The following is a 13,022-nucleotide window of genomic DNA, read 5'->3' as shown; positions in this document are numbered from 1 at the left end:
AAAAAAAATAATTCCTCGAATATCTTATTCAAAGATGGCAGTTTTTAGAATGTCTCATATTTATGAACCTTCCAGAAATGTTTTATTTTTTAGATGATTTTCCCCTATTATAATTAAAACTGGTGAAAAAAGCTAATATAAATTCTAAACAGTGATAGGAATTAAGAAAATATGGAATGTATAAGAAGTTAAATACTATTAACAGAAAAGACAAAATGTCAAACCATTTATTGACATTTTGTTTTTTTTTTATTGATATCAATAAATTTGATATGTTGAAGATTTATTGACATGCATACAATTTATTGACAACAATGTCAATAAATCTTCAAACAATTTTTCAGAATCGTTTGAAGATTTATGACATTCATGTCAATAAAAAGACAAAATGTCAATAATTTGAACGATTTTTTTTTCGATTTAATTTTTTTTTTAAACTTCACCTATCTAACGAAAAATTATCTCTAACTTTGTTTTTGTGACCTTTAAGTAAATAACAAAATTAAATTAAAAAAAAAAAAGATATTTCATTAAGGGTATTTTTGTACCAACATATATATGAAAGTCATACTTTTAGATTAATTTTGACTTATTAGATTTTGGTCCTAAAAATATTGAGGAGGTTGTCAATATTCGTGAATTCTTAAGTAAACTTATATTGTTTCCTGGAAATTAGAAATAAGAATTCTCTTGAACGTATTATTGGCAACTAATGATAGGTGCGTTTATTACGCCTAAAACTCCTATTTCCCGTACTAAAAACTAACGAGTCATCAAGTGTTTTTGATAGTTTTTTTTGTGTTTATGAGTGATTTTTAGGTTTAAGAGGTCAATTGGGTCTTGAGGAGGTTATTAGCGCATCATGTGACGATTCCGAACAATTTCAAGGAGATTCATACACATTTGGACAACTTGGAGCGAAACAAGGAACGACGTCCTCTTCTACAGGATTTTGGGATTTTTAAATGATGATTTTGGATGATTCACTTCCATAACTTGATAGATCTCTCTCTTAGCTTTCCAACACATGTTTATTTGCAGAAATCGGACGTCGGAGCTAGGAGTTACGACCATTTAAAAAACGGTGTGCAGCGAGCCGCGGACGAAAATTTCGCCGTTTTCGCCTCCAGAGTCGTACGCGCGGACCGCGCGAAGCCAAAAAAATGGACTGCGCGTCGCGCAGACAAAAGGGCGCGCCGCGCGGTCCCAAAATCAGCATTTTCCAATGTTGCGTTTCTGAGCGGATTTTGGCCATTGGATCAAAATGAAAGGTCCATATGGCTCTGAAAATAACCTCATTCAGCCTTAAAAACACAAATACAATGAGATTATGGCATGCAAGGCTTGGGAGATCTCATCTTATCTCATATGAGAGAGAGATTTTCTTTGCTCTTCATGTTTTCTTAGAGTTTCTCTTGGTTTTGCTTTGGAGAAGAAGGAGATTGGAGTGTCATCTCACCGGAATTCATCCAGCCACCACCACCACAGTGTTATCCTCTTCCTCTATCTCTTGAACTTCATTTATTTATGAAGATTATGTTGGTTTCATTGTTCTTGGTTTATGTTTGCTTTGTTCTTCGTATCACCACGAGCTAAGCTTCCATAGGGCTATGGTGTAGCGAGTTCTTGACGGTTATGGATTCCTAATGCTAGATTGATTTGATTTTTGTTGTTCTTGTCAAGTTGCTTAGTTCAAATACATGATTAATGCCTTGTATGAGATTAGCTACCTTATGCATGTTTTATGTTCAATTCTAATGCTTGAGAAAGATTAGGTTGTTGTGCTTTTGTTTTGGATTACTAAAATACATTCCTAGGCTAGAGATAGCTAGGCTGTTTTAGACTCATGTGTGTACTCTTGTTGTGAATGCTTGCCGTGCTTTTTAGGAGTTGAGATCGAGAGATAAAACTCCGGCATTGAGTTTAGGTTGCTAGATGCTCAAGAGAGATTTAGTGATACGATTATTGTGAGTACGAGTAGTAATATATGAACAACAATAATCGTGCGTAATTTCCGTGAATCCGAACCGTAGATTGAACTCGTGAAACCATAGTCTTCCGTCTTCATAATCGTAAAACCGTTCTTTAGTTTTGTTATTTATTTTATTTACTTGTTAGATAATTTTGTGACAAACCTTCTATCATTATTTTTGGGTTCTCATTCAAATTTGTGAATCTTGAATCTTCAATTTAGCTAGTCCTCGTGGGATCGACTCGTTCTTACGATTTATTACTATTGCGACCACGTGCACTTGCGTGTGCGAGAAAATTCGCAACAACTAACATTTACATTCAAATCGATATTGCAACCATTCACATAAAAATATAAAAAATTGGGCTGCTCTTATGCGCACGAACTGGATAGAACGTTGTTTCCAAGCCCATTTCTCTATTGGATACAAGCTCACCACAAATCCCTCTCTATCTGGTTGAGTATTAATTAATAAAAATTCAATTATCCGCATATAGCCTATAATGCCATTGATTTCGGGCTGATTACATGATTAATAATCCAATTGATTTAGCGCTGATTACATGATTCTTGCCCCTCATATCCTATTTCTCAGTCCCAGTCCCTCAAATGGAAAGATCTCGAAATCACCGACTTAACTACTCGCCACTCCCACAACAGCTATATAAATAAACAATGCTTTCCTCGTAAATCCATAACCTAAAACTCTCATTTCCAATTATCGCCGATGGATAAAACATGCTACATGGTACGTGTAAAATACCCACACCATTCTCATCTTTTTTTTTTGTCCGTACTCCAAAATCACGTACATTTTTAATATTTTGTTCCTGGGAAACAGACTTGCGAGATGAAAGTGGACACGAAATCAGACGGATGGCACAGAACCATCACGAAGATACTGGAGCGCGTCAGAGGTCAACCACCGCATAAAAATAGTCAACCATTCTTCGATGCCTTGTCTAACAAGGTTCTCTCTTTTTTTTTTCTGCTTTCTCCAGAAGTGTCTTACATTATCGACACGGAGACCGGTATCGCTACGATTTCCGGGAGAAGCGACCCGAAAAAGCTTCTGATGCTGCTTGAAAAAGCAGGGAAACACGCTCAGATACTGAAAGTCGAGTCGGGTTCGTCAAAGCCGTACGAGCCTGAGGAAGAGGAAGAAATCGGCTATGGAGGAATGATATACGACGGAGTTAAGAATTACACTAATGGTTCTCACCCGCCATATCCTCTATACATTTATCCAACGGCCACGATGAGCCAGATCCAACACTATGAGGATGGCTATAACACTTGCTCTATTATGTGAATATTGTTATCATTATTACTGTTTTTATTGTAGCTTATGGTTTCCGAGTGTAACCCACCACGAGTTTTTTGTTGGCCTGGTGTTATGCTCTGGATTTTAAGGACTAGTTTTTATAATTTTTTTTTTAAATAAGTTGGATTAATATTTCATTGCCTCCTTTTTTTTGGGCAGTGTAGATTTTTAGCCATTTTTAAACTTAAAATTGCATTTTAACCACCGTTTAGATAATTTATGTTTATTAGCCAGACGAATTTATTACCATTGGAAAAAGACTTCCTTATCCCTAAATAACTTCCACAATATATAAGTGATATAAGTAAGAAATAAAAAAGGAAAAAAATAATCTTGTAACTAATTCTTTAATTTAAGCAACTATTAATTAATTTTTTAATCTACTCTCGGAAAGAAACATCAGAAACGATTATTAACGATTATTACTGAATATTACTTAAAAAGAAGAACAACAGAAACGATTATTAACGATTATTATCGAATATTACTTAAAAGAAAAATAGCAGAAACGATTATTAACGATTAGTACCGATTATTTACTGTATATTTTTTAATAAAAAACAGAAACGAAAATCAATTGGTAGTTGTTCAGTTTGTGATCCCCACCCACGACGTTGAAGCTGATGACGTGGCGCTCCACGTCCAGTCTTTCCTCTTCGGTTCTTTTTTTTTTTGTTTCAGTTTATTTTGAATTCATAAAACCCAGATCCTATAATTAAGGAATTTAAAGAATAATGATGATTTTTTAATACGAAAATCAATTTTATTAATTAACTAATAAGGGTATATTCGGTACAAAATAAGTGGTTTCACTTGCCACATCATCAATTTGGCTAATTATCAATTATTAACTAAACGTTGGTTAAAATAAAATTAATATGTTTTAAGTGGTTTATTTGTTAACAATTCTCTTTTTTTTTTTGGTAATGAAATATTTGTATTCCTTTGGAAAGTTAATTTTGTCTCTCTTGATTTTATAAAATATTTTAGAAATTTCGTGGATTTAATTTTGGGAAAAAATATATGTGAAATTTTTTTTCCCCTTTATCTTCATAAGCAATTTTGGGTTAGTAGTCGAATAATATAAGAGTTATCCCACAGATAGCTTATTCGAATATGGTAGTTTTTAGAATATGCCTCATAATTATGTACCTTCCATAAGTCTTTCATTTTATTTTTTATTTTTAGACGATTTGCCCGTATTATAAATTATCCATTAGATATATATAATTAAGGGGATATATATATATATATATATATATATATATATATATATTAATAGTTAGTTAGCATTAGTAAGGTAATATGATAAGTTAGAAAAATGTATCGAATCATTTGTATTGAGATTTCTTATTAACTAATTGGGGAGAGCCCCGGGAGTTAAGTATTACCCGGAGATTCGATAAAATACTATAACTAAACACTATCCACGGTCACATCGTACTGCAAATAATAAAAAGTTAATTAAAATTCTAAACATTGATACGAATTAAGAAAATATGATACGTAACAAATATACTAGTAAGTGTTACGAATAGAAAATTATATTCTATAACAAGTAGATATATATATGTCAATGCATGTGTTACGAATTTCCAAAGTGTTACGAATTAAGAAATTAAATATACTAGTCAATACATGCGCTAACATATGTAGATTTAATGAGGAATTAATTAATATAAAACATATACTTTACTACTTTTTCTATTATGTAGACTTTATCTGTAATTTCCGTTCCGAAATTAGAAATTCAGCATAAGTAAAGAAAAATAAGCAGTTCGCGGCGGCGAACATGATTAAATATGTAATATGGGCCGTTAGTTATTAATCCAATCCAACGGCTCATTTTTATGTAAAAAAATCAAAAACAGAGCAAAAGTTATCTTACGAAAACGCTTCCAGGTTGAGAAAGTTATCTTAAGAAAGCTATCCAATCCCACAGAATCAGAACTTTTGTGGAAGTTACAGTAGACAGTCGAAATTGGAATTATCGGTCCCTTCCAATTCAATATGAAGATTCTAACCTTATTCCTTCCCATCCATCCCTTTAAAAGGGCATTTGTTTTAGGTCCATTTTTGAAGGCCCAAGTTAAAGAGAGATGAAGAAGTGAAATAAACCCGACCCATTTTTCGAATTAGCCCGATAGCGAGACAGGTGATCAGCCCGATAAAAGGATTGATGTCGAGCTCAAGCAAATGATGGAGCTCGATGACAGCTTGGACTAGGAGAATTCGAATTTAAAGATTGGATTTGAATTATGTAACCAATCTAATAATTAGATAACGTAGTAAATCATGTAATTAATACGAATATAAATGTAAATACTCGTATTAACGACGTTTTCATAAAGTTTTGTATAAATAGAGGTCTGAAGAACGGATCCTAGCTCATTCGAACAACCTATTGTATCCATACATACTCTCACGTCTAATAACAAATCTCTCTCAAATTCACAACGTATCTATTCTAATTTTATTATTACTTTGAAATCCAAAATCTCAAAGACAAGAATTTAGTAAAATTCGTGATTGTTGACTCCGGTGAGAACCACGTCAACGTACAATATGTGTTGTAAGTTGTGACCACGTACGAGGTCCTCAGAATTATACAAAAAAATAAAAGAAATAAATCAAATGTGTGGAATGAAAACTTCAAGAAATCTGCCAATTAGTGAGATGGTGTTTTTGTCCTCACTCAAAACCTATTCGTGCTGTTTAGAAATATAATTAACTTTAAGCAAAAATAAACTAATATAATTAATTAACTGCTAATTAACATTGTGTCAAGCCAATTATATGATGTGCTAGCTATATTATTGTGTATACGCTAATTATTGCGTCAAGCTATATATATATATATATATATATATATATATATATATATATATATATATATATATATATCAGCCCAAACGAAAATCTAGTCCAATCTATATTAGAGCTAATATATTAATTATGAATGATAGATACTTCATACAATATGAGCAGGCAAATACTAGTAGTAGTACCCTATCAAGCTCGAATTACCACATCTATTGACCATATTTTGAAATCTAAAAGGGATCTGTATTTCTCACAAACATACACGCTTCACATTAAACAACATTTCGTACTTTTTTCCCACTTATTTTATTATATTTAATACGGAAGATAAAGGAGACAGCAACAAACCACAATAGATACTTGTTCATCCACACATGCATTGTATATATAGCATATATGACTTAATAATATTATTAGGAAGATTGATCGTTGAGTAGCTTATTAATCGGCGCAATTGACAAAGTCATAGTTGACATTGAGATTGCCTCGCTCGAAGCCCCTTCGATCGGTGTCGATCTGGTTGAACACGTTCACGTCCAAGTCCAGTCCACCGTTCGCGCACTGATCCACGATCCGCACCGTCGTTGAAGCTCCTGTTCCCGTGTTCGTCACCTGATTAATATGTACATTAATTAATTAATCAAAATTCTTATATGAACTCTATCCATGCAACTATGAATCTAAAACGAATCAAGTATATATATATATATATATACAAAATTTTAATGAATAGCAAGTTGATACGCCATGTCATCATTTTTTAAGCAAAAGATAAAAATAAGAAAATAATAACGACGTTAGATATGCGGATTGAATGGACATGGAAATATAGACACACGAAAACTAAATAAATAAATAAATAGAGCTAGGATTCAAATCAGAGGCGGAACTTTGTACTACATTTTTTTAAAAATTAAAAAATCTAGCACAAATTCAACATTAGAAGGTTCAAAGCATATTAGAAGGTTCAACTACATTTACGCAAGTTACTCGTATAATAATATATTCGTATGAAATCCTAAACTATTTAGCACAAATTTAATATTTACATCGATACATTTATTTTAGATAATGTATTTTTTACGATATTTAAGTAATCTATACATGTTTATAAAAAATATATATCATTTTGTTCGGCCACACTCGACTTGATGAGTTTTATGATTGTGTCCAGTGACGGAGCCAGTATAGGCCCAGCAGTGGCTTAAGCCCCCCTTCAAAAAAAAAATTTGGGTACTTTTTGCCCATTTTTAAAAAAATTTACATTTTTTTCCCTTGAAAATTTATACTTTTGACCCAATTTTTATAATTTTTTTACAATCAAGCCCCCCTGAAATTTTTTTTTCAAATTAGCCCCCCCTGATGGGCTTTTCTGGTTCCGTCACTGATTGTGTCCCTCAAAATCAAAACAATTATACATGTACCAATTAAGAATATGTGAATATTAGTTAGTGTATATAAATACCTTCAAACACCTTCCACAGGAGTCTCGGCCACGAGGGCCGACGGGCCCACAAAAGGCGGTCCAGCCGTACTTGCTCCGCCACGAAAACGGCTTGTCCGCATCCCACGTGGCACAGAAAGCGCTCGCCCTCAGGAGATCCCAATTGATGTTCTGAGGATTGTACAAATGGTACGTCGCTCGAACATTCGTTGCGCTTTGTCCAAACCCACCACGGACCATCATCAGAACCATCATCGCTATGATCATGTTCTTACTCTCCATATTTTTGAATACTTTGTATGGTATATTTGCTATGTGATGTAGTTGCTATGTAAATTGCTTGATCCCAATTGTTGATTTATATAGTAGAGGATGAGTGTTTTGAGATTACTTTGAATTAATAGCACTTGGAAAAGTATGCGGTCATGACTCACGGTCTTGACTAATCAAATAGATCCGTTTTCATTTTTGGCCTTTTGATAGGAAAAATAATGTAATTGGAAGAACGGTCCGTTGGATGATAATAGTACAACTGCATGGAAAAAAAAAAAGGTAGATGCGTACATGATGAAAAATATCATGGGTGAGAGCGTTTGGTCTATATTGGGCAACTAGAAACTTTTTTTATTCGTGTGTGGAAAAGTCTTCATTTATAAGTATAGGGTAAACTGATGAAGTTAATGTGAACATGACTTTTCTTTCTACAGACTATGATTTCAGTTGATCACGGCACAAATATTTCATCAGATACAAAAGACTTTGGCAATCGTATAATTTCTCGTTTAATTGTTGTAATGAAATATCATGAGGGTTTTTTACCAAAATGAACTATATACGCGTGCGTTGCCGTAGAGTACTTTACAGCCACTTAAATTTTCTTGTATTTCTTTTTTCTTTCTCTCCTTCTCCTTAGTCCTTATTAGTTATTATCAAATCAAATTTTGTTAGTGTAATAGATTACCTATATGGTGGTAACATTATAGGCAGGGTCGGCCCAGCCCTTAGGCCAGTTAGATAATTGGCTAAGGCCTAAATATTTTTTAGGAGATGAATTTAAATCTTTGATTAAAAACTAAACGGAATAGTTCATGATATTTTTTAATTTATTAAGGATAATGTAATATTTTTATATTTATTGAAAATGATGATTAAGGAATTTTTTTTACTTTGAAATATCGTGTTACTTAGTTTCAGAAAAAATGCTTAATTTAAATCTCTCCTAGGGCCTCGAAATGCATTGGGCCGGCCCTGATTATACTTATAGGCCACTCGATCTCACTTTTTTTTATTATTTTTTTTTTATCTTTTAGTATGGATCAAAGACTGGGCGACTTTTAAATACCGAGGTATATGAAGTAAAAAAAATCGACCTTAAATTGCATTTATACCAATGGTAAACTGGTACTAAACGACTTTTTCACACCGATGATATACCCATTTTGAAACTTTTGAATTTGTATTTGAATATTTTTTGTAATGATTTAGTATTTTGTTTGTTAAATATTACTATATAATTGTGATTACATCTAATTTTCCTTTCAAATTAATGTACTTTTTGTATTATAACTCAAGTGTGTACGCCGCTTTGATTACAATTATGTGTCGATCAAATATCTTTCCAATTTGGATCCAAGCCATTTTCGCTATTTGAGAGTGCTTGCCTAGCTTTAAATTTTAAAATGTCTGTTTTCTCAACTTGAGGCGGTGCAAAGTCACGGTCTTTGCGTATATCCGACGTTGAACAGTTTTGAACCGTGTAGACCAGAACAACTACGACATGCACATATAAGGACTTTCATTATCATAACTAAGAACTTTACACATGACATAGGTTGACTACTATAAACATCATCTTGTGCAACCCCGTATCCAATTATACCACAAAACTCCATTTTTATTAAGCAAATTGAATTCCATAGTGGCGATCTTAATATTCCGCGTCGTATACCATTATATTTATATTTAGAGAGAGATAGACATAGGCATACAGTCGCTTTAGACTTCCTACTTAATTAAAATTCTAGTGTAAGTGTCTATTAATTAAGTTATACGTAATCATTCTACTATTGGATACAATTTCTTCTTTTAATTGCATACAATTTTTTCTCTTATTTACGTCGAGTTTTTGTTCGCGAAGCTCTGTGTGAAATAATTGGATATATATATATATATATATATATATATATATAAATTATTATATATATATAAAGCAAAACCCTGATTTTACTATTCATACTACAGTAATCCCATATTTTTCTTAAAATTCCCAAAATACTTATTTAAGTTTTAAAATTACATAAGTAACCGTATAACAAAATTTCAGAAACTTTAAAAAACGAAAGATTCTAAAAACAACTCTAAAAAGCGAAAATTCAAAAAATAACTCTAAAAATGAAAATTCCCTAAACTAACTTTAAAACGATAACAATTATTAGCCGATTAATAGTTTTATAATTCAAATTACTTATGATCAGTACAATTATTGAAAACTAATGAACATATAAGTAATTATGTTTGTTAATCATAATTTTTGTGTTGCTAAAAAAAAATTGTGTTCATAATTACAACTAACTATTTCTATTTTTTTTTTATATTTGAGTTATTATTTAATTAAAATGGTTTAAATATATATTAAAAAGTGGTAAAAAATGCTAACTTTTACATATGACAAGTGATAACCAACAATTGCAAATCGTTCACATTATTATTTAAATTAAAATTTATCAAGCCTCCGGACAACGCCGGGGCCTATTTCTTGTATATTTATATATAAATACACACATACTAATTAAAAATCGGCCATATAAAGTACATTAGGTGACGAGGATAACAAATACAAGTATAACATAGACCACTTTTTACGTATAACATTAGTAGTGTTTTTATAGTTGAACACATTAAGACGTATAAAGTATTCTTGAGCACGACACAAGAACATTAAAGATAAGTAACAGATCACTTAACAAACTTTATTCATAGCTAAAACATTTTCTATTTGACTAGATCCTGTTCATCATCGTAAACTCAACTCAACAGTTGACAAACTGGTAGTTGACAATGAGATGGCCTTGCTGAAACCCTCTTCCATTAGTGTCCAATGGCCTGAACACAGTGTTGAAGTCCAAATCCAGCCCTCCATTACTGCACTGGTCCACAATCCTCGCCGTCACTTGCGCTCCGGTGTACGTGTTCGTAATCTGTTAACAACGCCAAAAAAAAACACAAACTCATTTATGTATCGCCACGTCATCATGCATGCCTCACTATACCCATCTCATACTCGGGACCGACTTATCCACGAAGGATGAGGTTAAGTAGCTGTTTAGCTAGGCACTCAACTGTATACTTACAAAAAAATCTCATAAAAAATAATAAAAAAAAATAAAAGTTATGCCCAAAAAAATACCCAAGGGGCCAAAAATAAGAACCTCACGCCCAAAAATAAAAAGATACATGTCTTTTTATATACGTTCATTCTGAGAATATTGACCTTTCCAAAAGTTCCAGGAATATATATTGTAAACATTAATAAGAATAATGGTCCACATTTCTATGAGATTAAAATAATTTGGTTAGTATTTGTATAATAAAATTTGAAAAGTCAATATGCTATTTAAAACATGGATATAGCATATATAGCCGATTTTTAATATGCAAATAGCCACAAGATTTTATCAACAAAATAAAAAACAGTTGTAATTATTTATTAATAATTGTAAATAATCATCAATAAATGGAATGCTAACTACATCTACATAATATCACATCATCATCAGCCACTAAGGGCATGAATGGAATGTTAACTACATCTAAATAATATCACATCATCATAATGTAAACTTTGACTATTTAGCAAATCTTCAATTTTTTGTGACTTAGTATATAAATTTTGAAATAAAACCCCTCTCCCCATGCTGGCAGAGTAGTAAAAGGTATATTTATATACGTACCCTCAAGCAGCGGCCGCAGGAGGCCTGGCCACGTTGGCCGACGGGGCCGCAGAAGGCGGTCCAGCCGTACATGCTGCGCCAGGACAAGGGCTTGTTGGCGTCCCACGTGGAGCAGAACGCGCTCGCCGCGCTCAGGCTCCACCCGTTCTGGTCCGGGTTGTAGAAGTGGTACGTGGCCCGCACATTGTTCGCCGCCTCGCCCGTGGCCGGGGTGGTGGGGCCGGCGCGGCAGTTGCTCTGGCAGTTGGTGGTGCAGTGCTCGCTCGTGGTCCCGCAGAATCCCCACTGGCTGCAGCACAGGTTGTTCGCGCACGTTCTCCCGCCCGCTTGCCTCCCGCAGTTCTGCGCCGCCACGCCGCCGGCGATGACACACAGAGCCACCGCTATCGCCAATGTCACGGAACAATGACTCGCGATTCTAATAGTACCGCCCATTTTTTTATTCTTTTTATTTGGGGATTGGAATGGTTTGAAACCAAAATGTGTGTGGGGAGGTTTATATATATATAGTGAATTGGTGTGGTGGATGATGGAGTACGTCATATATTTATGAGCCCTGTAGTTAGTATGGTACTAATTCAACCATGTTAATTAACAAATAATTAGTGTTATCAAGTCTGTTTAATTACTCTTAATTCGAATTATTACGGTTGTTTTTTGTTAAGATATAAACAAATATTTAAATGTAACTTTAGTTTTATAATTCGTGTCCTTTTTATAATAAAGAACCAACGTTAAAGTATATTACTTACTCTGACGATATCTTTAGAGGGTTTTTTTTTTTTTTTTTTTTCTAGGGCTAAGTACATAGGGCTTGTTTATATCTAAACAGCATTGGAAGTTGCGATAGTTCTTCGTGCTTAATTAGGACAATTATAGCCAATTTTTTTATTACATTTTGTGACTGAAATTTTCAGATCATTTACATCTATCTAAATCTTATGTTATAGGTCATTGAAAAGCTAGTTTCTCGCTATTAGGAACCTTAAATTTCTCTTAAAAATTCAAACATTAATTCAACTAAATATTTCTTTTTGAACGTCATTTGTTTGAATATTTATATGATTTTATCGTGTGTAGCTAGTTTGCTACGTGTGATATGATCGAACGGTGGAGATTTAAGGTGGATACGATGAAGGGTTGTGAGTGGTGGCGGCTAAATTGTGGTGAGACTCGTTGAGGTGGTCGTGTGAGGCGGCTCTAGATAAACGTTCATAAATAGTGCACTTGTAATGGGGAAATAGATAGCTGTGTTGACTTTAAAAAAAAATTCTCAATAGTGACAGGTCAATAATTATAGATCTAGCGATTATTAATTAATTATATATTTTTCAATTTGCGGAAACGAGCCTAATATTATTTATCACTCGAAGTTCTAATAGTTATAGGTCGTTAATGTTTCTCTTTTTAAATGTAATGTTGTAGACATGTTTTTTTTTATCAATACCCAAGAATACACGTGGAATTGTAAGATTGACCTTGCTAGTCCTAAACAATAATTAAGATGGA

The 13,022-nt window shown here is 33.2% G+C and overlaps 3 protein-coding genes across 3 annotated transcripts; 1 reads left to right on the top strand and 2 right to left on the bottom strand.

Moving 5' to 3' along the window:
• Nucleotides 1–2,699: 2,699 nt before the first annotated feature.
• On the top strand, nucleotides 2,700–3,284 carry LOC149382326 (heavy metal-associated isoprenylated plant protein 32-like). Its single transcript, XM_089601475.1, has 3 exons — nucleotides 2,700–2,720; nucleotides 2,814–2,889; nucleotides 2,974–3,284. The coding sequence occupies exons 1-3, from the start codon at nucleotides 2,700–2,702 to the stop codon at nucleotides 3,282–3,284; spliced, it is 408 nt and encodes a 135-aa protein (XP_089457601.1).
• Nucleotides 3,285–6,308: 3,024 nt separating this feature from the next.
• Nucleotides 6,309–7,925, bottom strand: LOC149382325 (pathogenesis-related protein PR-4-like). The gene is made up of 2 exons (XM_089601860.1): nucleotides 7,585–7,925; nucleotides 6,309–6,731 (listed from the first exon to the last, which is right to left on the bottom strand). The coding sequence occupies exons 1-2, from the start codon at nucleotides 7,843–7,845 to the stop codon at nucleotides 6,561–6,563; spliced, it is 432 nt and encodes a 143-aa protein (XP_089457986.1). The 5' UTR covers nucleotides 7,846–7,925; the 3' UTR covers nucleotides 6,309–6,560.
• A 2,478-nt stretch (nucleotides 7,926–10,403) lies between these two features.
• On the bottom strand, nucleotides 10,404–11,984 carry LOC149382324 (barwin-like). The gene is made up of 2 exons (XM_089630733.1): nucleotides 11,514–11,984; nucleotides 10,404–10,760 (listed from the first exon to the last, which is right to left on the bottom strand). Exons 1-2 carry the CDS (start codon nucleotides 11,946–11,948, stop codon nucleotides 10,593–10,595), a joined length of 603 nt encoding a protein of 200 aa, XP_089486859.1. The 5' UTR covers nucleotides 11,949–11,984; the 3' UTR covers nucleotides 10,404–10,592.
• Nucleotides 11,985–13,022: the final 1,038 nt, after the last annotated feature.

Source organism: Urtica dioica, chromosome 11 (genome assembly GCF_054948205.1).
Source record: "Urtica dioica subsp. dioica isolate 48M chromosome 11, U.dioica_male_clone48M_v1_H2, whole genome shotgun sequence".
Lineage (NCBI taxonomy): Eukaryota > Viridiplantae > Streptophyta > Magnoliopsida > Rosales > Urticaceae > Urtica > Urtica dioica.
The sequence above is the reverse complement of the archived record's forward strand: the minus strand, read 5'-3'. Positions and strand labels throughout refer to the sequence as shown.